At 33.3% G+C, this 26590-nt stretch overlaps 1 protein-coding gene across 1 annotated transcript; it reads left to right on the plus strand.

Moving 5' to 3' along the window:
• Positions 1-1668: 1668 nt before the first annotated feature.
• LOC138307686 (uncharacterized) lies at positions 1669-20744 on the plus strand. The gene is made up of 5 exons (XM_069248521.1): positions 1669-1973; positions 9436-9626; positions 11959-12119; positions 18088-18266; positions 19773-20744. The coding sequence occupies exons 1-5, from the start codon at positions 1670-1672 to the stop codon at positions 19814-19816; spliced, it is 879 nt and encodes a 292-aa protein (XP_069104622.1). The 5' UTR covers position 1669; the 3' UTR covers positions 19817-20744.
• Positions 20745-26590: the final 5846 nt, after the last annotated feature.

Here is a 26590-nt window from a genome sequence, read left to right on the forward strand (position 1 = left end):
AAATTTTATGCTTTCATGTAAAATATATATGATACACAATAATAAAGAGTGATATTGCAGTATAGATAATTTTAAGGACCTACGGTCGATACTGCCTGATCGACCCCCTGTATGTAGCGACTCTCTGTCTTATGTGACTTTTTTGTAGTGGTCCCTTAGAAAGTCACATAAAACAGTCTCGTCTGTATTTGTTTGTCAGACAAATGTAAAACAGATTCATCGTAACTTAAGTTTTGACTTACGAAAATCGTAAGTTGAAAATTTTATCATAACTTACGAAGCTAAGTAAATCAGGCCACTGCTTTGGTCAGGTTTAAGCCTCGTTGACGTCTCGTTTCAACATTTATCAAGGAGTTTTTGTGATTTTCAAACTATTATTGTCTGAATTTGAAGCAAGTTGCTAAATAGAAGATATGTCAAACCATTTAATTTGGCGGCTATTTTGAAGATGAAAATACCAATTTGACGGCCATTTAAAAAAGTGCATTTATCACACTTTGTAGAGAGATACTTCAATATCTTTACAGAACTCACATGTACGACAACATGTTTAGCTATATCAAGTTCATTGTTGCTTTAAGTCTTTTAAAAAAATGAGAGCATATTAGTGTTATCGACTTGTCTTTAATTTTTACATTTACATGAAGATAAATTGATTCGAACTTTTAGCAAGAAATGAAAAAAAATATTTTGTATCGGGACAAAAGCATCAAGCATTTGATGAACCCCTAATTATATGATGTGTTTAGAAACAGCGATTTTGTTTTAGAAAAACCTACACATTAGAACCATTCTGTCAGTTGTTAAATCGAGCAAAAATTGTAAAAAAAATCCCGAGGTATTTTCATCTTCAAAATTAAGGGGTAGGGGGAACATTTACCCAAACAAAAAAAAACTGGTTTTGTCAATTTTGCGAAGAGTTAGTTTTTCGTGTGTATGTTGAACAGTGAAATTCCGGTATAATAACAATTTACGTCACATAGCTATCTTTGATTTATAATAGCTCAAAATCAATCACACCACAATATAATTTGCATTGCATTTTCAACTTTGGTATTGACTTTTCACCAGAGCAGACACCGTATATTGTTCTAAGCATATGCGCTTTACCCTGGAGAGGCCAATCTGCCGTATGAGGATATGAGAGAAAACATAAAATTCATGTAAAAATAACCAGTTGGCCTAAAGGTATATGTATACTATACGTATTTTAAGGTAATCATTTAAGTGGTAAAAAAAGTTTAGCGGTAATAATATTTTAGTGGCAATAATATTTTAGTGATAATAATATTTTAGCGCATTTCGCTTTAGAAATGCTGCGCTTATAAGTAGTTCAAAATCACTTTCGTGCTTACAATTGATTAAGCTAAACTTAATATGATGATATAAAACCAAGCAGCGCGCTATCTTATTGCTTGATTAATGCCATACATATCGAGTGTATCCGAACTGGGGCATTTGCAGTGAATGCTAGTGACATGGTACACATACTGAGATTTTTACTTATCAATATATGCTATAGTCCTGTGAAGAACTATTAACTATTTTATATTCAAACACACGTTTTAATTTTTCAACCATGAATGTAAATAATACTATATATCGTACAAATCCAATCGACTTTTTATTGATGATGGTCTGGTGAGATACTGGTGAGATGAGGACGATAATGGAAGCTATGAGGAGTTTATTTACAGCTGCCATCTTTTCAATGGATATCATAGTAACCGTCAGTGATATATCTTACGGAAACTTTATCCGGATAGATGGTTATAAGTTGACGAGTCCTTTTGCGGTTGGTTATTATCAATTTTCAAGGCTCAAATGTGCGGAAACTTGTCTACAAAACATATGTTCGGCTATAAACTATCATGTTCAGACTCAAGAGTGTCAGCTGAATTCTGACACACCCTACACCAACCCAGAGGCAGTTGAGGAGGTGCAAGGATGGGCTATCTTTTACTTACAACGAGGTATAGTATTCAATCTGATAACATCTTACTAGATTTACTAAACACATATTTTGATTAATTCAACCGAAATGAAAAAAAACCCGCGATTTATTGAATTGAAGTACTGCATATCAATTATCCCTTATTTCGCAACCTAGTTTTCAAGTGCATCGAATATACATACAGTAGAACTCGGTTAATACGAACTCGAAAGGACCGAAGTATCGAGTTATCCGAGTGTTCTCAATTAAGTCTACTGTTTATATGTTTTCGCGAAAAAGAATAGATACAATTAGCTAACTTCAGATAAAACGTAATCCGTATTTGCATATAACAGAGTTATCTGCATTTATTAATTATTTTTTTAATTATCACGTCATTGAGCGTATTTCTGAGGGTAACGTCATGTTTTTTTCATAGAAAACGATGTTAGCTGCGCTCACACATTAATGACGCACAATGAATACCTACTCGAAAGGGAGGTAACTCTGTGACATGCAATGATGGAGGGATTTTACGTTATGCAGTAACTTTTTAAATAAAAGTATTTTTTCAGGGGGTATGGGGGGCACTGTGTTAAATGAGCACTTGTAGATGGTTCACCAGAATTTATTTTCTTCGCAATATCAGAAAAATAAATCCAAAATTCACCAACGAGAACTCTATTTCTCGCATCTGTGAGATTAAGTGTTCATTTGTTAATTGTTCAAATCTTTAATAATGCTTAAAATGTCTTTGCTGGCGTTATATTTTGATCCCAATGAATTTAGATTAATTGTTTATATTGTTTGTTAACAGTCTGTGCCTAGTGTTGAAAATGTTGCCTTAATTCGGAGTATTAATGTGAAATTTGATATTTTATCTCAAAATTGTAGAATTAGGAAATGAAAGGAGATTCAATTGATTTCTCAACAATTTGATTACACTTTGTTACTTGTACAGGTGTCAATGTTCATTTATTAATTATATTGCGATTTTTGTCCTATTTAACTTTATTTGTTAACTTGGTGTTTAAGTTTAATTCAATTAATTCGTTATTAATTGCAAGTATCGTACCCTTAATCATCTGCTAATCCAGTGGATGCACTATTCATACACACGATATAAATACCACACACTGCAATCTAATATTCATCAAATTGTAATGAGTACTAACCAATAATAAAGTGTTTGAGCATGTTTTAATTTCCCTACGGACCTCATCAAATCAGTAAATCATAATAACAGTTCAATGTTGTATTCAATTAGAAGGATCATAAAGTAGAAAAAATGACCAAAAAAATATATGTAGAATAATAAGTTCAAATACGTACAAAAGACCACTAAATTTGCTGTAAATTGTGGTGTTTAACTAGACGACAATTATAATTAACGTTAAGCTGTGACAGTAAAAATAAATATATATAGACTTAGTAATATATTAAGTTATTAGTTCAAATATGTACAAAAAATATGTACACCAACTACACTGGTTGTATACGCTGTAAACAGTCGTTTTGTGACGGTACAAGTATATGGACAGTTATTTGTCTTTAGTCATATATTGAACCCATCAGGTTTGATGAATTAAGCTGTTAAAATCATTCAAATGGATCGACACTAATGTATGATGCCTTAGAAACTCATAATAATCACCTTACTAATAACACTAAATAAATGTGAAATGACATCGTAGACCACCACTTAGATTCATAGTTATGCTGTATATAGGGAACAACCAACTAAATCTAACAAGACCTTCGAAATGGTCCCTGTGTATACAAGATTGAGTTCAGGATATGATTTTAACCCGGCCGCTGATTGGCTGGCTAAGTATGAATTTCAAAATTAAAAATGTTTTCTGACATGTAATTATTCCTAGATAACCATGGAATGAATTTGGAAATTCATATTGAGATCTAGGTTCAAAATATCAATTTTAATAATGAATAGGTAAAAATATTAGAGTTTCAGGATTTTTTAGTGCAAAATGCGCCTGATTTCAATGAAGCTACCCTGATTGGAGTTTGAGTAGAAGGACACAAACTTGTTTTTTTTCTATCTAGTGTTATATGAAAACATAGACTTTAATTATAGAACATAATAGCTAACTAATATTCCTTTGTGTTAATAATACAGTACAAAACGTTAAAGTCGCTGAAAATCTCATCCGGCTAATGGATATAGATGTAATAACACCACTAAGAGGCAACTTATATTTTATCGGTTACATTGGCCTGATTAAGCGTAATAGCCGATACAAAGAAACGTAATGGGGGGGGGGGGTGCAAAGGTCCTCAATATTTGGACCCCCCTCCTCGCCCCGCACCCACAGGAGGAGATTGATTCTTTAATTCAACACACAACCATGTATACTTTATAAACTTTTTTCATATATCGTCGAGTAGAATCCTTGTACACATTTATAGACAGTGGCGTCGATAAACGGAAACTAATGAATACGCAAATTGCCATGCTAGCGCCAAAGGTGCGATATTTTGGTGTTTGGGGGGGGGGGGTGTTCGACAATCTCCTACGAGAAAAAAATATTACGATTTAGAATGGCTACGATGAGTTTAACGATGCATTTTGATGAATTTGCGAGCGCCGAAACCGCGAGAATTTGGTGTTTGAGGGGTCCAGGGGGTCTCCCCCGGGAAATACATTACGATTTAGAATTTTACGATGCATTTTGATGAATGTGGGAGCGCCTGAAGGCGCGAGATTTGGGTGTTTGAGGAGGTCCGAGGGTCTCCCCCCGGGTAAAAATATTAGATTTAGAATGGTTGTGATGAGTTTTACAATATATCTTAAAGATTTTAAAGCATTCTTAACATAATACTTTTTGTTTTATTTAAAGTTACCTGCATTAATAATTGGTAATTGTGAATGCCGTCATATCTATGCAACTCGATCTGAACATACTGGCTTCACACCATCGGTACATTGTTGTTTAACACAAAATAATAATGAATTAATTGTTTTGCTAAGTCATATAAACAGATGAATCTTTTAAGAGACATTTTTTTTAAAATAGTACGTAGAACCCCCTGATTGACATTTTAAGTCTAGTTCACGAAAATGTGCAGGAGGACCCTTTTTTCTTTCAAATGTGCAATTTTAGAACATTTCAGTCGGCGAAAACAAGAAATGTTTGCCCTCGTCCTGGGAAACGGGGAGGCAATTGCCCCTCCGACCCCCTCCAACCCCGCCCCCACCTCCCAGACCACCCGCATCTGCCCTGTATCCATCATCTGAATCCAGTGGATGCACTATTCATACACACGATAGAAATACCACACACTGCAATCTAATATTCATCAAATTGTAATGAGTACTAACCAATAATAAAGTGTTTGAGCATGTTTTAATTTTCCCTACGGACCTCATCAAATCAGTAAATCACATAATAACAGTTCAATGTTGTATTCAATTAGAAGGATCATAAAGTAGAAAAAATGACCAAAAAAATATATGTAGAATAATAAGTTCAAATACGTACAAAAGACCACTAAATTTGCTGTAAATTGTGGTGTTTAATTAGACGACAATTATAATTAACGTTAAGCTGTGACAGTAAAAATAAATATATATAGACTTAGTAATATATTAAGTTATTAGTTCAAATATGTACAAAAAATATGTACACCAACTACACTAGTTGTATACACGGTAAACATTCGTTTTGTGACGGTACAAGTATATGGACAGTTATTTGTCTTTAGTCATATATTGAACCCATCAGGTTTGATGAGTTAAGCTGTTAAAATCATTCAAATGGATCGACACTAATGTATGATGCCTTAGAAATATTATATACAACTCATAATAATCACCTTGCTAATAACACTAAATAAATGTGAAATGACATCGTAGACCACCACTCAGATTCATAGTTAAGCTGTAGATAGGGAACAACCAACTAAATCTAACAAGACCTTCGAAATGGTCCCTGTGTATACAAGATTGAGTTCAGGATATAATTTTAACCCGGCCGCTGATTGGCTGGCTAAGTATGAATTTCAAAATTAAAAATGTTTTCTGACATGTAATTATTCCTAGATAACCATGGAATGAATTTGGAAATTCATATTGAGATCTAGGTTCAAAATATCAATTTTAATAATGAATAGGTAAAAATATTAGAGTTTCAGGATTTTTTAGTGCAAAATGCGCCTGATTTCATTAATGAAGCTACCCTGATTGGAGTTTGAGCAGAAGGACACAAACTTGTTTTTTTCTATCTAGTGTTATATGAAAACATAGACTTTAATTATAGAACATAATAGCTAACTAATATTCCTTTGTGTTAATAATACAGTACAAAACGTTAACAAAGTTTAACACTGTGGTCTATGTAAAATTATTTAGTTGGTTGTTCTCTATATACTCATTTCATTGCAGTTTATATGTAAATTGTAATACTATTAAGCTGTACCGGCAGAAATCATTTTATCTCATCTTTGTACCTGTAAAATTAAAAAATGCGCATTGGTAATATTTTGTGGCGAATAAAAATGTCAATCAATCGTTTTGATTCGTGGGTACACAGAGTACGGCATCCTTGGCTTCATTTAACACATCTCATCAGTAGAACGGAAATCACGCTACATGCAAAAATGTTGGTTATTAATTTTCCTCTCTATATATGTGTCTATGATCGTATTGAAAAAAGTAAACAACGCTTCGAGCTCCCCCCCCAATGCCGTCTAAGCGCCCTCTAAGTCAGAGGTACGCACCTCCTGCGCACCCCGATTCCGTTAACCTTCTAATTGCCTGTCAGTCTCCAGTAATTTTTCGTGAAAAAAAAAACATGTGTTGACGTTCGCAGTCAAAGGCTTATTTATTATATCAATGTTTCCTCTATTTTTCCATTAATCATTTTCACAAAAGATTTAGAATGCTCTGATTGGATTAAACTTGACCAGATGATATTGAATACGTTACTTTACTGAAATTGAAAGGTCTGGTAGTATCCCTAAGGAAATAACCTCTGGGTGAAATAAACCGTACGTGAGTGGAAGAGCACGCTGTATACAACTTCAACCAACAATGGCAGCAATGTCCTTTTTCTACGGATTTATTTGGAATTCTCTCCCCCAAAATGATTTTTTTTATTTCTCTCGGATACATTTTTCCAGAGAGATAATTCTAGATGTATCCCCCACTGAGGGCCATATGGTTGTATAATATCAGTTTGAATACTCGCTTTAACGAACGGAATTAATCATGCATCTAAAATACAATAGTGTGCATGTATGTTATATGTAACATCATGCAATACTATTAATCCCATGTTTTACTCATATGCTGATGTCCTAGATATATTAATTAAAGCATTAATGTACCCTTGATTTATCAGTAACTAAAAAAACGAACTGATAACCGCAACAAAGAAATGTATTGTTGGCAAACTCATTAAAAATGGATTTATGTAACCAGATGGGAATTACTGATAATTGTAATGTAATTCATTACCAAATAGTAATCAACGGATCCATGACCTATGTCAATTTTCACTGGAAATCATAGGCTATTAATATCAGTTAACAATGACTGCCTATCAGTAAGGTATGACATTTATCGCAGTTTCCTTGGATTCACTTTTTCCGTATTTAAATCAACGTCATTATATTACCGTAATTGTGTATTATGACAGTGACAGCATTATGAAAGTAAAATACTTTTTTTGAGATTTAATGCAGGTTTCTTTGTGTCCAAAATTCAGGTCAATCTGAAAAGGTTTTGTGAAATAACCAATTACTCATTCTCGTTTTGTTCAAACTGGGCCAATTTGCGTAACATATGGATGTCTACCATTTGATACATCACATGCTTCAATAACGGTTACTATGGAAGCAACGTGGGAGCATATAGTTGATGCGGCCTAGAACTTGGGTTAACGGAGTATAAGGAAGCCGTTGGCTTACAGTAGACGTTTTATATTCATACCTATAATTGTATTACACCTACTTTTATTGATTTTGCTAAGAACGCTTATAAATGCGCTGACGTATCTTTATCTTTACATTAAACACCGTTATTTAGATTTATTTAGATATACATCTGTCTGATTGTGTTAACAATGAAATTAAACAAACGCCAAGTTATTAGCAGGAAATCACGGAAACCGGAGATTGGCATGAGTATTGATGAAAAAGTGTACCCAGATGAGTACATTGATGTGATATATAGCTAATTCAATATGAAACATGATAGCAAGCGCGCTGTTCATTCAGACATTATTAAAGCAGCTTTGCATACGAACATGTTTACTGTCATACTATTCGTCAAGCGTGTCATGAGATTTTACGATATAACATCCTTGGTTTTACACAAATATCTTTACTTATTCTTATTCTAATACACGCTTTGTCGAATGTATGTAGTACCAAGGTCTTTGAATAATACCGATCTAAATAACCCTTAAAACATAAAAAGGATTATTTTCCATAAGTTTTATGTACACATCCTAGAGACCTTCCTAATTCTGTTTTTATTAATTCCTTCAACTGTTTCCATATTCCATTCAACTGAATACTAACGAACTCTTTATTGATTAGAAGATTTCCCTTGTAGCCAAGTCCATGAAAAGCACCGATATTAATAGCAAACCTTATGAAACATAAAACGTTAATTCAAACGATCATCTTGTGTATTTCTCTTAAGTTACATCTGTATATGAATTGTTATTCTGCTTATTTTCTTAATATTATTTTCTTTTCTTCCGAAATCTTCAAAAATAAGTGATGAAATAATAATTTGAAAAACGAAAATTTAAAAAAAAACTATATATAAAACAAAACGAAAAATTCAAAATTAATTTGAAAAAACTCACAAAAAAAAAAAAATACTCACAAAAGAAAAAGAAATAAAATAAATATTATATCTCTCGATCCTGCCGTTGTATCGTTCCATATAGGTTTCAGCTGATGTCACAATACCTGCATAAACATACTATTTCATATTTTATTTTTGTATGTCTGTCCTTCCTCCCGCTGATGTTGTAATACCTTTTTGTATTCTCATTGTTTTAATGATCAATTTGATCCATTGCCCTGCTTATAAACCGATATTATTGTCCAAGCACTGTCGTAATTCTATTGATTAAAGGTACTGGTGCTTCCACCCAGGATCATAACTTTGTCACTAATTTGATGAGGTATACTTCTAACAATGCATTAACTAAACAATAGAACATGTTGTTAACGGGGATCTCCTTGAATCTTGAATGAGAGTTATTGTTTTCTAATATAGATTTACGGAAATTGGAGGTTATATCAAAGTTAAAAATGAAAATAAGATAGTTAGACGGTGTCCTTGATTTTGAGCTTCTGTGAATGAACGATAGTTATTTGATATAGATGTTGCAGCAACTTGCTAAAAATACAGACACTTTTGGTTTGAAAACACAAAGTGCTCTTTGATAAATGTTGAAACAAGACTTCAACGAGACTTAAATCTCAACGGAGCATATCCATAAAAAATAACTATTTCTTTATAGACACGGACTGGGAACTAGTTTTCAGAGCCAAGGCCAACAACTCTCTTAGTCCCTACAACACATGGATGGGAACATCGTCTGCGCCGACTCCAGTCCAAGATGGCTGCCGACTGATGACAGGGACGTTTACGTGTAACTCCATATATAGGAGTGATGTGTTGGACTCATGGCAATCACAAAGTATATCCGAGGTAAAGACATTCGAAACTAAATTCTTAAATTTGCACTTTAATTTCCTTCTCCACAATCACTCTAAAATCTCGATAATAAGCCTGAATCGAATATGTGTTGGTCTCAAAAAAGGCCAGGGACTCTGCTCTAGAAAAGAATGTAAGCTGCGACGTATTATTGAGATTTTAGGATTCTCTATGGGTTTTAGGCCAGGTACGTGTATGGGTTTTACGTTCATACAACATATGTACCGTCATTTGCTAAACAAGTAAGTAGCCGATTAGTCGATTGTTTTTATTTATAATAATTGTAAGACAGATATATACGTATAACCGTAAAGAGAGCAACCAACTAAATGATTTTACATAGACCACAGTGTTAAACTTTGTTTAAGTTTTGTACTGTATTAGTAAAACAAAGGAATATTAGTTAGCTGTTGTGTTCTATAATTAAAGTCTAGGTTCTCATATAACACTAAATAGAAAAAAAAAGTTTGGGTCCTTCTGCTCAAACTCCAACCAGGGTAGCTTTATTGAAATCAGGCGCATTTTGCACTAAAAAAATCCTGAAATTCTAATGCTTTTACCTATTCATTATCAAAGTTGATATTTTGAACCTAAATCTCAATATGAATTTCCAAATTCATATCATGGTTATCTAGGAATAATTACCTGTCAGAAACCATTTTTACTCTTGAAATTCATAATTAGCCAGCCAATCAACGGCCGGGTTAAAATTCTATCCTGGGCTCAATCTTGTATACACAGGGGCCATTTCGAAGGTCTTTTTTTATTTAGTTGGTTGATCCCTTAATGACATGTTTTTCAGTTGATTTTTGGTATTACCACATATCTTGTAACTGACATAACTCTGAAAATAAGAAATTTATTTATTTATTTATTATTTTTTTTGCATAACGAATACATCTTTAAGAACACGTCTTGAAAACCTTAATATGCATATATGTAAGGAGATTTAATACACTTTAAAGAGGATGCATGATTTTGCCAAACATACGACATTTTACATTCAAATAGGTAATATAGTGCGTTTTCACTAGCTGGCAAGTGGGCTTTTGAATTTCTTACAGCTCGACGACATTCAACATTTAGGTTTTCAGAATTTGAATATCGTGCAGCACGACACACGACATTCGCATTTTCGCATGTTTCATAGCTCAAAATTCGACATTCACCTTTAAACTTTAACATCTTCATACAGCCTCCTTCTTTAAAGTCTTACAGTTCGACACATTCAACATTCACAATTTTTCTCATATCGACAAACGAACTTTTGAATGGTGTACTACATCTCGATATCCAACTTCATCATGCATAAGTCCTGTTTGCGACCAATGACGTATTTGCTACAAACGATCTTGTTTTTCTCAGTCTGAATGACAAAACAGATCCCCTATTATTGTCAGAGTATAGATTGGCAAAAGCGTTCCACACATAATCTAACTTTAAACTCAACATACTAATGTAACCCTGGTCAATAATAGCCGCAATATATCGCTCGGCTAGAGAGAACTTCTCTTTAGCTCGATCGGTTGAGCGTCAGACCAGTAATCCAGAGGTCCGGAATTCGATCACTGGCAGAGGCAGGTATTAAATTTATTGTAAAGCCTGCACCCTGTTACATTGGCGCCCATGTAGGGACTCGGGAATAATACTTCACGATACCTGCGAAGGAATCGTTGTGACCCTTTGAAACCCGAGGACGAGTTGATTTCTGGAGGGGGAATATGTAACACTGGTCAATACTCGCCGCAATATATTGCTCGGGATGAGAGAACTTTAGCTCGATCGGTTAAGCGTCAGACTATTAATCCAGAGGTCCTAAGTTCGATCCATGGCAGAGGCGGGTATTAAATTTATTGTAAATCCTGCACCCTGTTACACTAATGTAAGCATCCTCTTTCATTGCCCTATAATACTTTTCGCATTATATTATGTAACATGTTCGTTTTGTGTGTCTTGATACAGGGGCAGATCGCCTCGAAAATTTGACATCTTTTTGGTCATCACGGTTAGAATTACTTCTTTGTCCCATATGAATGTGACATATATTCTGATGTACATGATCTATATTTAAAGGTTTATTTCTTTAAAGTCTTCAAGAATCAGAGAGACGTTAAGAGAAATGATGCGTTTTAGCTTAATTATATTATATTTTTTTACACTTTTTTTCAAATGGTCGGCATGATATACAAATATCGGTCTAAATCAACATTTCGTATAAAAATAATGTTTGCAGCAGATAGAATATGATAGATTTCGTTCTATAATAGAACAATTACTATTTTTTCTCATTGAATGACACTATCATATATATATATATCTATTTCAGGTAAAATTGGAGATGTATAGACACGGCAAGAGAGTGGTGCGTACTCATTTTAACGGCACAGGGTCAACCTTTACCGATTGGTTCGGTATCGACAGGTTAATTGATAGTGGTTGGAGTACCTTGAATGAAAATCGTACTTTCAACTACTTTCAGCTCCTGGGGTATGTAATTTATAAACCCTCCTGATGAAAGTTTCAGTGTCAATAATAGAAACATACATTCTGGATAAATCAATCCTATTCTTTTCGGATATTAGCGAAAAAAAATTGTATTTAGTTTTTTCGCTTTTTCACGATGATTATTAAACAAGACTAATATTAACGAGATATTTGTTGCGTATAAATGAGAAATGTATTTCAGTTGTTTTCTTTTCAAAATGTCGATAATTGGTTTTCATAAAATTAAGCCATCAAACAATTTATCGAATACTAAAGTGATTATACCACGCATGTACTTCACTTAGTTGTTAGTTCAGCATTTTGTACATTAAGCATGTGTTTGGTACTCAAAATAAACTAGAGGAAAATAGAGGAACTTCAATTCAGCGAAACGAAATATCTTAAACATATATTTAAAAAAAGCAAAAAAAAAAAAAAAAAAAAAAAAAGAAAAGAAAATAAACGTTTTCTTGAAGAGGGCTGATATAGACCTAGTTTGGTGTCCAAACCTTTTGAATTCTCAATTAAATAAAATTGGCTGATATGAAAAATACCATACCAAAATGCCATTTTTTAATATACAATTTTCCACCAGCACATGAACAGCGAAAAAACTCTTTTAATACTTGAAAATATTTTAACCAAAAGAACTTCTTCTTTGTTTTTATAGGTCAAGAGATTCTTGATTAATCAGAAGTTTAGCGGGATTACTAATATTTGACAATCCTTGTTTTTATAGGTCAGATGATTTTTAGTTTATCAGAAGTGTAGCGGATTTATTTTTTTATAATTTATTTTTAAGTTCATTATCACGAGCAATATACTACATTATAATTAAATACATTCATTCTTATTCACATACAATATCACTATCACACTCATTCTCAAACATCTTACTCATATCGTCGTCATCATCATCAGATCAGCAATCATCACAACCATTATAACCAACATCGTTCCATGATCATCATCATCATCATCATCATAACCAACATCGTTCCATGATTTTTATCACCATTATCATGAGCATCATCATCATCATCATCATAACTATAATCTATATCATCATCATCACCATCATCTTTATCAGCATCACCATCTTTATTATCATTATCATCTTAATCTTCATCATCAACATTCATCATTACATCACCTTTATTATCTCACCATACTGTCATTTATCACACTTCGTACTCTTATCTTATATTAATCATTCAAGAACAGTCACACAATTCCGTCCACACATAAAAAGAAGCATGCATAATCATGTATTATCTTCTCTAATACTATCTTTCAGTCATGAAGACGGTTATTAGTAAGGAGATTATAGTAAATTAGATATATGTTTAGCCGTATAGTATACATATATATTGATAGAGGTAAATTGCACTTATAAGTAGAGCAGAAAGAAAAGAAAGGAAATTATAACAAAGAGATTAGATAAAGATTTAGAAAGGAGGAAGGTAGGCTAGCAGAAGTGTGGTATTCGGCCACGTTATTCGGCCACGTAAAAAACAATCTTAAATACTTAATGATATATACATGTCTTTAAAAATCATAATAAGTCGGCAGAATATATAATTAAGGAACACTGAAACAGGCTTTAAGAGAAACCAATAAGTTTTTTCCACTAAATCCACCCTGTATTAAATTTTTCTTTTTTTTTTCCTTTTCCAGTAGCAATATATTTTTGATCATTTTAATGGTCTTGTATTGTATTAATTAAAGAATTTAAATGTATTGAATTATGAAAGTATCCCATCCTATGAAAATATTGTTTAATAATAATAATAATTTCATTATCAACCCTATTTATTGATGTATGATTATCAGAGATCAACCCAAATAGAAATGACTTTTTTTACAGCTAAGGGAATTAATAAAGCCTGTAAGAATGTTTTAAAACAATGTAGTAATGACTGTACCTCAATACACTCCCATAAAATCTGTGTAATAGTTTCTCTTTCAGAATTACACCTGGAAAGGGATTTTATATATATTTGTCCGATCAGTATAATTAAAATCATCAAATATTTAGTTCCATTTTCTTTTTCTAGATGGTGGTGTGTTATTTTTCATAAGCTTTTTGTAAAATATCTTTGAGCCTTTCATTTTAGGCCACGCGAATTTTTTTTTAAAATTTGATGGTATAAATGGACAGACAATTCTATTATTACTCTTATCCAAACCATGAAATTACCTTCTTAATGGTTGCTGTAAAGCCGTGATATTGCAAAAAAAAAACTTGTCATAATCCGGTATTTCTATAAGAATTCATTTAGAGAATAAAAAGATCCTGTTCATAACATCAAATATATTAACAACGCCTTTTTATACAAATTTAAAAAATAGTTTCCCCCCAATACATATCTTTTTGTTATACTATAGCGGTATTTTTCAAACTGACTCATTGTTCTCCATCTTTTCCAGTTGATGGTTAAGTCTATGCCATGATCTTAAGACATCCCTCCAAAATTGGGTTTTACATTTGTTTATACATAAATAAATATATTCGCTACCACAGTTGGCCAAAAAATTAATATCAATATAAGTTTTCGAAATAGATTGCCATTTTTCATTGGTTTGGAATAGTCTCCTTATCTAATTCAATTTTAGCGAGCAAATACAAGTGTCAATATTTATTATTTTCAAGCCTCCATTCATGTAATCTTGAACCACAACATCTCTCTTGATTTTATCAGACCCACCATTCCATAAGAAATGAAACAGAATTGATTTTAGATTCTTAAGAAAAAGTTTGGAAGAGAAATGAAAAGATGATTACGTTGCGATACAAGCAGTGACTTATTATATGGATTCTGCCTATTAAGGTCAAATACCTTCTACTCTAAGTTTTAATTAGAGTCTTAAGTTTAATTATTTTTTTATCAAAGTTCAACTTTGGAATTTCATGGAGGTTCACGCTGAACTCAATTCCTAACAAAGTGAATTTATTTCTACCCCACTGTAATTTGAAATGTGGTAAAAAAGAGTCATGGCTGTACTTTTTGTGACCTATCCAAACTACTTGAGTTTTTTCTATGTTAATTTTCAAACCTGAAATTTTTGAGTAATCGTCCAATTCATTAATTGCCCCAGCCAAAGATTTTTCGGATTCATCTAATATAATGATGTTTCGTCTGCATACTGTGATACTAGCATTGGACAATTATCAATATCAATATATGTACTATTATCATTATTTCTTAAAGATTTATGGTATGTGACTTGTTGTATTTTTGGCATAGAAAAAGTATTTAGAGTGTTCTACATATTTTTCTCCGCCTCTCTAAGTTTTAAACATTCGACATTTACTGTACCAACCGTTGTAAAGTTCGTATTCGCAAAGGTATTAAACAATTAAATTAAAATATTGATTTTTAACTTGTACACGTTTAAAATAGCTCGGAAATATCCGAACTGCTCCGATCTATTCAGATCTGTACGGGTATTGCAGATATTGACCACGTGATATGGCTCAGGAGGTTCCGATCTATACGGGTATCGCCGATGTCGGTCACGTGATGCAACTCTGTTTTCCGATATTACCCGAAAGTTTGAAACATGGCGTTGACTGTGGCGGTTCTTTCAAAACGTGTGATATGTCATACGACTATGTCAATAGTTTTTTGGTGCTTTCATGAATCTGAACAATCATATATAAGCATCCATATTCACACATTGTATTATTTATGAGAGTTTGTAGTGGTGAAAATTACAAGAAATACAACTTTAATCTAATGGCCAACATTTCTGCTCATAGTATAAACAAGTAAGGAGCGATTGGATCTCCTTGACGACAGCTTCGTTTAATATTAAGAGAAGAAGACAAATTACCACCTTGATTCACAACTGAGAAAGCATTTCTATGGAGAGTTTTAACTCCAGACAAAATACTTAATAACATCTCAGGAATATCGTTATGCTTTTGCATAATGCATTATATCATAAATCAACCTTGTATTTATCCCTATGTATCTACCCGAAAGAAATTCTGTTTGATCGTTATTTATAGATATATCCAGAACAGTTCTATTTTTTAATTGATCTGACAACAAAATGACATATCTGCCTACAAAAACATTTAAAACATTCAGCAATCCGTCATACCCTTGACTTTTGTTATTCTTCATGTGTTCTAAGTTTCATCTGCTTCTTTAAAAGTTATCTCCCCTTCTAAACTATTTGATTCATTTTAAGATAATTTTGGTACTTCTTTTTGGAAAAATAGTTCTCAATTAATATTTTCCGGTGAATCACAAGGTAAATTATATAATGCCCAATAAAAAACTACATACTTCTTCTAAAATGTCATCTTGTTCTGTTTTAACACCATTATCTGTAAACAACTTAGGTATAATTTTGGACGTAAAATTTCTGTTATGTAGGCTAAAAATAGTTTGTAGGCTTATCTTCTTCAGTCCATCGTGATTTAGAGCGAATCATTCTACCTTTATTGTTTTGTAACCTGATAGACGGTAATTCCTTTTTCTTCATGTCTAATTATTCTACATTAACATTTTCTTCAACTTCCAAATTTTCAATTATTTTTTTAAGATTATCCTCGCAAATATTCAACTGTTTTGTCTTGTAAGACGAGTGAGAAATGGTTTTCCCTCTAATTTCCAATAATGGAAAATTGTCTCCAAATATAAATGATCGTTTATTATAAATTTTAAATCATAGTCTGGAATATTATTCAAATTTTCAATGTCATTAACAGGAAAACAGTATTGTTTTTAACATTATCAATGCAATTATTTATAGTATTAAGATAATCAACATCATGTAATAAAGAATTATTAAATTTCCACAGACCCTTACCTTTTTTAAACTCATTTATTTTAATGATTATTTTGGGTTGAGTGGTCTTATCTATAACATGGGTCTATGCAAGAATGATTTACACTACCCAATAAATTTTCTGAAATAAGAAAAAAATCAAGACGGGCTTGTCTAACTGGGTTGTTCTTCCTCCATGTATACCTTCTAGTATCCTCATGTTGTTCTCTAAAAATATCTATCAAATTACAATTATCCATTAACTCTAAAACTTTATCTATGGCCCGAGGGTTATTAAAGTTTTCAATGTAATTCGCAAGCCTTCTATCTCAACATCCAAAGTTAAAAATTACCTGTTGAATCCTTCTTTTCCCTATATACTTTATAGCAACCCCACTGGCATTTGACCTGTAGGAATTAAAATAGGATTCATATCCCCACTTATTTCTAATTAGCTCTTCATTTTCTGGAGTAAAGTGGGTATCTTGCAAACAATAAATACTGTAATGCTTATCTCTAAGATACATAAAAAACATCTCTACGTTTAAGTATATCAGAAAGCCCTTGACAATTGGCTGAAACCACAGTCAAACCAGTTTCCACCATAACATATATAGTAATTAAATCATGTGATATGTAGCCTACCTTCTAAAGACAGAAATATAGAAAGAAAAAGAGCAGATAAAAAATCATCCAATAAGGTCTGGGTTCTTGCCTACTACCCACCTACGTACTAAGGTATTATACACTAGAATAGACATATTATATATTAATACAGAAATATATACCCAACGCAACAGTCTGATACATACGAGTCATACCACACATCGGACTACCCCATCAGCGCGCTTCTTTAGCCGGTAATGAAGACTAGGGCCGTTTTCGATTATACGGTTTGACTGGTTGACCTAGTTGTTCGTTTATTATTTAAAGACGGACCTGACGATTTTATATAGTTTTCAGACGAGCCTTGACAAAGAAGTCACAGGCCTAAATTAAAAACTGCAGGTTCATCAGGATTTATACTTGAAATAATAACTTCAACCAACGGTCGAACCAGTTGTTCCGATTACACGAAAACGACCCAAATATTAACCGGAAATTGACTATCGGATAAACTCAGGCCATACCTGTAGACTCAATGATGTATAGCGGATTTATAAATATTTAACAATCGGTGTTTTTATAGGTCAGATTCCAGAAGATTTTTCATTAATCAAAACTATGGTGGATGTTCCAACGACGCCGGTTGGATGGTTGTGATCGACGTGGATAACGGCTATAGAGTGTGTGACTGGGACAGTATGGTGAACAGACCGGTATTTAAGTACGCTCCGGGCGAGAATGCCACTAGATGGATAGAATATGGTAAATTCATAAATTCTGTATAGTTCATCAATTTCGTGGGTGTAAAATTTCGCGATTTACCGCAGTTTGTTTTCTAAAATTAAATCTTTGTAGACTTTGAAAAAGTCATCCATATAATAAGCATGCATTTGATACAATTCGCGAGGTATTGAATTTCACGAATTTACCGAAATAAAACTGCAAAGAATAATAACATCCATACAAATTTTATTTGCTAACTGAATCTGAGATAAAATAAGACATAATTAGATTGATGTTCAAGATGATTTTTTACGCAACGACCTTGTAAGATTATTAATTGGCGTTAATGACTAGACTTCATACAAAAGGAAGCTCTACTTACGTTCTGTATTGGCAGTTGAACTATAAAAATACCGATCATATCGAAATCGTTTGCTATCTATCCTGTCAGGATATTTTTTTCTATAGTTTTACCATTATTGCTGACACATTGTATGTCTATATGATAAAAAATGTGCATCACAAATTTCTTAATTAATAATGAATTGTTTTAACCAACACATATATAAGAAATACGTACATTGTGAAATAAAAAAGACGTACTAGTAATCATTGAACACCTCGGCTACCTTTTACTAGCAACCTACCAGTACGAGTGAGCTTATTTATTAAAAAATGCCATATTCTCTGTCAGTCGAAGGCTTTACTCCGAGAGTACCGTTTGACCGATTGGACCTCTTGTTGTCCATTTGTGTATCAAAAAGTGCAGTTTAGTGATGGTTTTTAATTGAAATAACAACTTTAACAAACGGTCGAACCGGATCTTCCAAATAAATGAAAAACGGCCAGCCTCGTTCCGCCATTTAAACTCTGATCAAACTCTCTAAATACGAGGGTTCTGAAAACGACCTCCACCTTCCGTATAAAATCTATTTTAGCATACTCAAGTAAGAACCAGTGCTTTCGACTGCCTGAGTAATAAATCTGTCGACCCGAGAGTTGCCAGTCGAAGGCAGCCTAAATGAAGCATGATATCATAATACCCCGCGCAAATTTGCAATAAACCAGGATTGACGATACATTGAAGCAATGAACTACTTCTGAGTTTGTCAATTTATAGTATTTATGTTTTATCAATATTTTGAACCTGTCTATTTACATTTCACCATAACATCCCGGATATTGGAAAATAGGCACTAAAATGCGTTTGTATTCGATAAATTACATAGAGTAATGTCCAATCCTTTACGCATTAAACAAACTTTGGAGATGCCGACTTGAGGTATACCATTTGTTTCCATTGTCTTATTTAGCACACTCTAAGTAAGTAAACAAAAGTGTAAACAATGTAAGTTCAGCATCGACCGTCGAGTTTCCTATCAAAGACAACCCGTTCAATTTACAACTTTATGCACTAATGGCCATTTGTCGGAGTTGAATCGAACAGTCACATACATGTACAATATTAAATGATTGTGTCACAGTATCATTGTTTAAAATCGCACAAACCATGCAGTGTTTTGAGTTGTTTTCTTTTTTTTGTAGCTCACGAAGAAGCGGATGTGTTGGCAGTATTCTTAAAACGATGATCCTATTCGATGACGACATACACCCATCAGTGATCGCTAATTACGGTTATTTATTGCTACAGCTGGACGTGTCCTCTTATTGTCTCCGCAGCATCAGAAGGCGCGACAATTCTTAAAATTTATAAAATCAAGATAACCTTGACCTCATATCCTTTATTGCCAAACTTGTCCAAATTTTTAAACATTTAAACGTCCTCACTGAAATATAACTGCTAGAGTACTGACGGTAATAATTATCAATTGCAGGTCCAGACCTTGACCAGACTGTTTTAAAAATGAGCTTATATGTATAAATACAGTTTGATGACAAGAAATACATCTGCTTAATATAGGATTTTTAATTTTAAATGAGTATCAATTTTGTATGAGATTCTTTCATATTTCATATAAAATAAGCACTAAATTAAGATATTGTTGATCACATAACAACAACAACCTAAAGGGCCTCTTTCACGAATAATGGAAATTTACCTACGAACCAATTATATTAAAACTAAACGTTACATGTAAAAACATTAATGCATACCCTTGAAATACGTTTAGAAAATTCAAAAGGTCCCAGGCGGCCTGTGCTGTGGCCAAATTAAAGTTACCAAGTAGAGGTGTATGACAGGGTTCACTTTTTGATCCAAAAATGTATCAAAATAATGTCTTATGTTATCAAACTGTAATTTTTTCTGAAGAGTATAAATAATTACATTTTATGATCACAAATATGTTGGCAAAATGTAATTTTAATGTGTCTGTCATGACGTCACAATGAAGTTCCAGCCAATGAAAATTGCTCCATGCCATATTACATTAATAGCATATGCAAAAATTACCCGGGAGAAAATCACTGGATATCAGGCGAATTGTGTGATAAAAGAAAATAAACATGACAACTTTGCTAGATGTTGTTTACATGCCTACATATTAAATTGTAATATAAATTGACAAAAAGTATCAAAACTGTTAACAATATTTTTCTGATTAAAACAATTACTTATGTTTTGATATTTCAAACAGTACATATACAATTTTATGTATTTAGACGAATAGATATAAAATAGAGGTTGGGTAACGTTTGATTTAAACTGATAACAGTTATACAATGTAGTTATGCTTGCCCGAGATACTCCGGACCTAATTTACACATTATGACAGATAGATGTCTGGTAGATATATCTGTTAAAATGTCTGTTAAGGTTGTAGTCGTGCCTCCTGACCCTGCCCCGTCAGCAATGTAAAGAAAATATTGAACTATATACATAATATACCAGCGTGATGACTATTTCAAAAGCAAATAGAACCTGTATCTATTTACAATATACTGTATGTTATGTAAACTGTTGGCATCCAGTCGATCAAAAGCGTCATTATATGTATGGATTTATCTGTATATTTGTCAATGGGAACTGGACATCAGCTTAGACAAGGACAAAGATGTCCAGTAGTTATTCCAGTTCTTACTACAATAGGCGGTGTTCAATAAACGATGCAGTGTTGATTAACAATTTGTTTATACAACACGTGGTATAAACTCTGAACGCATTCTGATTCGCTGACATGGTGAACTTTGACCGAATTACTAATTTCTCAGTGCCACGTTATCATTAGTCAATGTAATCAATAATCGAGTGACTTCATGCTATGTTGTGATCGCCGCTTGACGTCAAAACAGCTGTTTGAAAAAGCATCGTATGTGACGTGGTTGTTTAGGAGTATTATAATAATCTGTGTGACTCTTTTCGAAAGAAAAGGATCGCACTGGTAATTTTGATAGATTAAACGTGTCTGAATCTCTTTTAATCTATCAAAATTATCAGTACGATCCTTTTCCTGGTAGTTTTGACAGCTTAAACGTGTCTGAAGGGGCCGCGGTGGCCGAGTGGTTAATATGTACCGACATATAACCACAAGCCCTCCACCTCTGGGTCGCGAGTTCGAATCCTATGTGTGGCAGTTACCAGGTACTGACCGCTGGACGGTGGTTTTTCTCCGGGTACTCCGGCTTTCCTCCACCAACAAACCTGCACGTCCTTAAATGACCCTGGCTGTTATTAGGTCGTTAAACTAATCAAAACAAAAATGTGTCTGAACGGACATGAACTTTATTGCAACGACTTGATGACTATTTGGCGGGAAGTAAACGGCACGCCTCTACCGTCCGCATATCTTTATATCATCAAGCAATAAGTGTCATATTGTTTAAGTAACTTCGAACAAAAATTAAAGTAATACGTTAATGAAAATTGTTTCATCCTTAAGACCTTTGTATGAATCATTTCTCTATAAAATTAATTAGTGATATTTTGCCGATGTTAATAATTATAACGTTACATTTGATTTGCATATATCGACAAAAACATGTTTCCCTATCCTCGTCGTATTTCTATCGGCTAAATGCGGAAGCAATTGTGATAGAAACAAGTCACGCGACTCGTAGTTGTTGGATATGCAAGTTATTTTTAAGCTAAAGGTCGTATCTTTCGTAACTTTTAAAAAATAACTTACGCGTGTGGAATAAATTCCATATCCAACAACCACTCGTTGTGTAACATCTATGTATATACTGAAGCAATTACACATACGACTTCTTCAGTAATATTTACATACATGCATGTGCTTCTGGCTTCAGGAGTTCGAATTTATACCTTCAGTTTTTTCCAGGAAAGAAAACTAATTAACCGACAATTTAATGACGGGATCGATCCAGTATGAAACGTGATGATTTATCATATTTCACGTACACACAACATTACATCCGTTTCGGAGCCGCTGTCAGGATACACGATTTTTTTAATAATTTTTTTCTTTGTACAAGATGTATTACCGTGGAATTAACTCTCAATCATGTATGCTTTTCGTCATTGTTTACAATTCAGCTATCGACATAAACATTTGTTTATTCTATTCATCATGTTGTTATCCAGCCAAGGACCTTGATATGCAATATTCATGTACTTTATACCAACTTACATACAATATTTTTTTCTTGGCGCGACTTAAATTCGCGTTAAAATTATACCTGTATTTTTTTTTATTTCGCGGTAGGTAGTTTATTTTTGCAACTTCGAACTCGCGAAACACGTGAAAATATGTTGGTTTAAAGTAACAGTTTCATTCATATACTACATTTTAAGTAAATAAATCCGCTTGATATCCAGTAATTCCGTCCGTGTAATGAGAGGGCAGCTCTCTGCGCGGCCGAAGGCCGCGTAGGGCGAAGCACTACTAAAATATAACCATAACACGTGTGTGAGCATATAGAATCCAATACATTCCAGTACCCCTTGGACTTTGAAGTCGTGTCCCGCGGGGAAAGTCGCGCCTCCATGCAGGCAGCCATGTTTTAATTCTCGTTATCAGCATGACGAGATTTTAAATTTTCTCTGTAGGCAAAACGTATCACCAGGATACACTTTGAAATTACTGTAGGTAGTTTTAGATAACTACAAAAGGATAAAAACGGCACAATAAATGTACTGGTCAAAATGATATACTGTCTGTGTATTGTCAAGCGCACGGCACCGTCAGTCGTGACGTCAGGAAGCTTGGTGCTAAAGGTGACGCCACATATTCCCGCGCATTTTTGATACATGGCATGTTGCCAAGTTTTCCGCATTGGAGAGAAACAAGATTGAAAAAAATTGAAATAATCCAGTTGAATATTTCTTTCTGACCTGTATATGAAGACTGCTAGACACAAATATTGAAGAATAGCATTTACTAAAAATTAATGATAGGACTACAAGTTAAAACAGTTTTAAAGGGACAATTCACTCAGGCTAATTCTTTAACATAACCAAGAAGTGAAATATGGTATAAATGTATTGTTCTATATTTCTTATGAAACAAATAACGTTAAACATTGACAAATTCCACGTCATTGTTAAGTATTTTAATTAATATCGTTGAAATATCAAATCGTTGATCAATACGATTAAGCAGGTAGAATATGGGCGCTGTACCTATACCCGAGCCAAAGTTACGTACATTAAACAAATTAACTACATAACCACTGCGAAGGTGATAAAATTATTTTGAGGCAAGATAATTCACCTAATAAGGTAAACAAACTATAGTCAGAGCGATTTGAGCAGTTATAGACAAAAGTTGCATTACTCTACGAGCAACGGACAGGGCTCGGCATACAAGAAGTTCGACCACAATGTGTAATGGCGGACAGCGAGCGTGTTTGAAAATTTCACACACATGTCACCACCACGGGCTTTTCAGGCACATCACAGTAAAACCGACTGATCTAAATTCCATTAGAACTGGGTTTTTCCGATATATGTACAAATTTTCATGTTCTCTTAGAATGAATTGTCCCTTTAATACCATTCTGAGGTTATTATCCTAACAATATTTACATTTTTTAGAAGTAGCTGCGCTCGTCTGAGGCTTTGCCTTAAAATCATATTAGTTTTATCTCACTAATGTAATATGACATGGAGCGATTTTCATTGGCTGAAAATTCCTTGTGACGTCAGGACAAAAACAATAAAATGACGTCAGAAAAAATGACGTGTCGTCAGGATGTCGAGGACGGCGGGACAAAATGGCGGCCTTCGCTAATTTTCGCAATACATTTTGCCGTGGGATTCTTTCAAATTTATGTTTTTGTAGTTATATGATAAAAAGAATCTTCAATTTGTGTTCATTTCATATGAGATTTTATGAAACTCGTCTTGACGTTTTAATTTTTGCTCTCTTAAGCTCACAAAAATTAAAAAGAAAAATCTTCGAATCGTTTCATAAAATTTCATATGAAATGAACACTCATTTAAGATCCTATATATTTAGTTTTTCATTAAATCACTATCGGTGTCATTATTTTTTCCTTTAGTAAGCAGCACCTGTGTGTTGATGTTGAACAAATTACGGTGAGTTATAAATTAACAAGATGTTTGATTTTGTTTGATTCATGTAGCACCCTTATAACAGTATACAGTTGATGACTGGGATTGCGGACAACAGATGATTTATTGGACATAAACACAAACTGTTTGTTTGAGGCTCCAACCAATCATCTGTTGCCCGAAAACCCAGTCCATAACTGTTTTGTTATACTCATTGACTCTAAACAATGCATTGACGTCACGAATTGTAGGTGTGACGTCAATCTGGTCCAACAGCAATTTTTAACAGTCAATTTTAACAGTTCTTCGGAACACTCGACGGAACGGTTCATTAATTGACATTTTTATCAAAAGAGTTTATACAGAAACTATTGTATCGAAGTTAACAATTAGATGACGGAGGAATGTCTTGGTACACAGAGTCCACCGCCCAGATATCGATACCAGGCAAACTGCCTCAAATGATATTCAAATTTAACCCGGATGTGGATGGATTGTGGGGACATCCTCTTTACCAATCGGCAACCACGGCGTACTTGAACTGAATACAAATTGACTGTCAACAAATGTGTGCACATTCTTAATGATATGGGACATGGAAACAGATACGTCGTGACACGTGTTCTCTATCTGTGTTTATGTGCCGTTTGAAATTGTATTCTTTTCAGATAAAAGTTAGCCAGATAAACATACAAACGGTTAATGCGTACAGAAAATGAGATGTTTTTTTCTGTTGTACAAATGATATTGACTTTGCAGATGTCATTAACATTTAGTTATTTAGAAAAAAAATAGGACGATAAATTGTAAAATTCCATAACAAAATCCATTGATTCCTTTGTAGTAGTAAATAGTCATTTGGCTGTGATTTGGGACAATATCATAAGTTGGCATTAAAACACAATATAAACATGTTAACTTAGTTACTTTGTCTATTTAATGGTTTTTATAACTGGTACATTCGTAACAAAGTTACATGAAGATTATCATATAATATGTTTTAAGTCTGGTCTAATAGATTAGTAAGGATTAACTCCCTACTTTTTTTAGTTTATGAGATAATAAACGCCATTAAGCTCGAGGTTAATTGCGTAAATTACCAACTGTTCCAATGGGTTTATCATCTCAAAAACTAAACAAAGTAAGAGGTTAATCCTTATATTTACAAAATTTTCTTTGAACAATGAAATCAACCAAAACGTCAGATACAATCATTTACCAATTTACCATGTGTTATTCACCGCTAAAATTATACTGTTGTTTAGTATGTGTTTCCATACACAACAGCCAATCAGAAAATGTCTCCAATTGTCTCGTATATGTGATATTTGTAAACATTTACATATGATTTTATGGAATGTCAAAAGAAGTCCGCCAATGTTTACATGTATTTTTACGCACCCAATTTGGTCACGTTTGTGCACACAAGTTATTGGGTTCAGGTTAGGTGATATTTCAATCAATATGTGCTTATGATGACTGTTTACTTATCAAGTAAAGTAAATGGATATTTATATACGAGGGATCAATAACTTTATAGTGAATAGAACATTACATCAAAACACATCAAACTGACTAATGATATACAAATTAAAAATATGTGTGTGTGTTTGGTTTTACAATACGAAAATAAAATATCTAAAAAGATGTCAGTTTGTGTTTTATCTGATCTATTAGGCCATCGACATTCACGTTATTACTCAGACAAGGAATGTGGAGAGCAAAACCCTACGTTAACCTTTAATTTGTTAAAAAAAGCATTCTACTTAATAGTATAGTTTATGCTATTGACGATGTCTCAGTGTCCAGATTTACGAATGTCTGGAGCTGCTGACGAATACTTTATCATGGTGTTGTTTTGTTAATGTGGAAACAATGTGTTTCATGAGATTTTTTCCAAAATCACAACTACTGTTTCTTAACGGCT

The sequence above is a fragment of the Argopecten irradians genome, chromosome 14 (genome assembly GCF_041381155.1).
Source record: "Argopecten irradians isolate NY chromosome 14, Ai_NY, whole genome shotgun sequence".
NCBI classification, from domain to species: domain Eukaryota; kingdom Metazoa; phylum Mollusca; class Bivalvia; order Pectinida; family Pectinidae; genus Argopecten; species Argopecten irradians.

Coding starts and splice junctions, on each gene's coding strand:
- LOC138307686 (XM_069248521.1), top strand. CDS start 1,670: ATGGAAGCTATGAGGAGTTTATTTACAGCTGCCATCTTTTCAATGGAT. Junction 1,974..9,435: donor TATCTTTTACTTACAACGAG/GTATAGTATTCA, acceptor ATTTCTTTATAG/ACACGGACTGGGAACTAGTT. Junction 12,120..18,087: donor AACTACTTTCAGCTCCTGGG/GTATGTAATTTA, acceptor GTGTTTTTATAG/GTCAGATTCCAGAAGATTTT.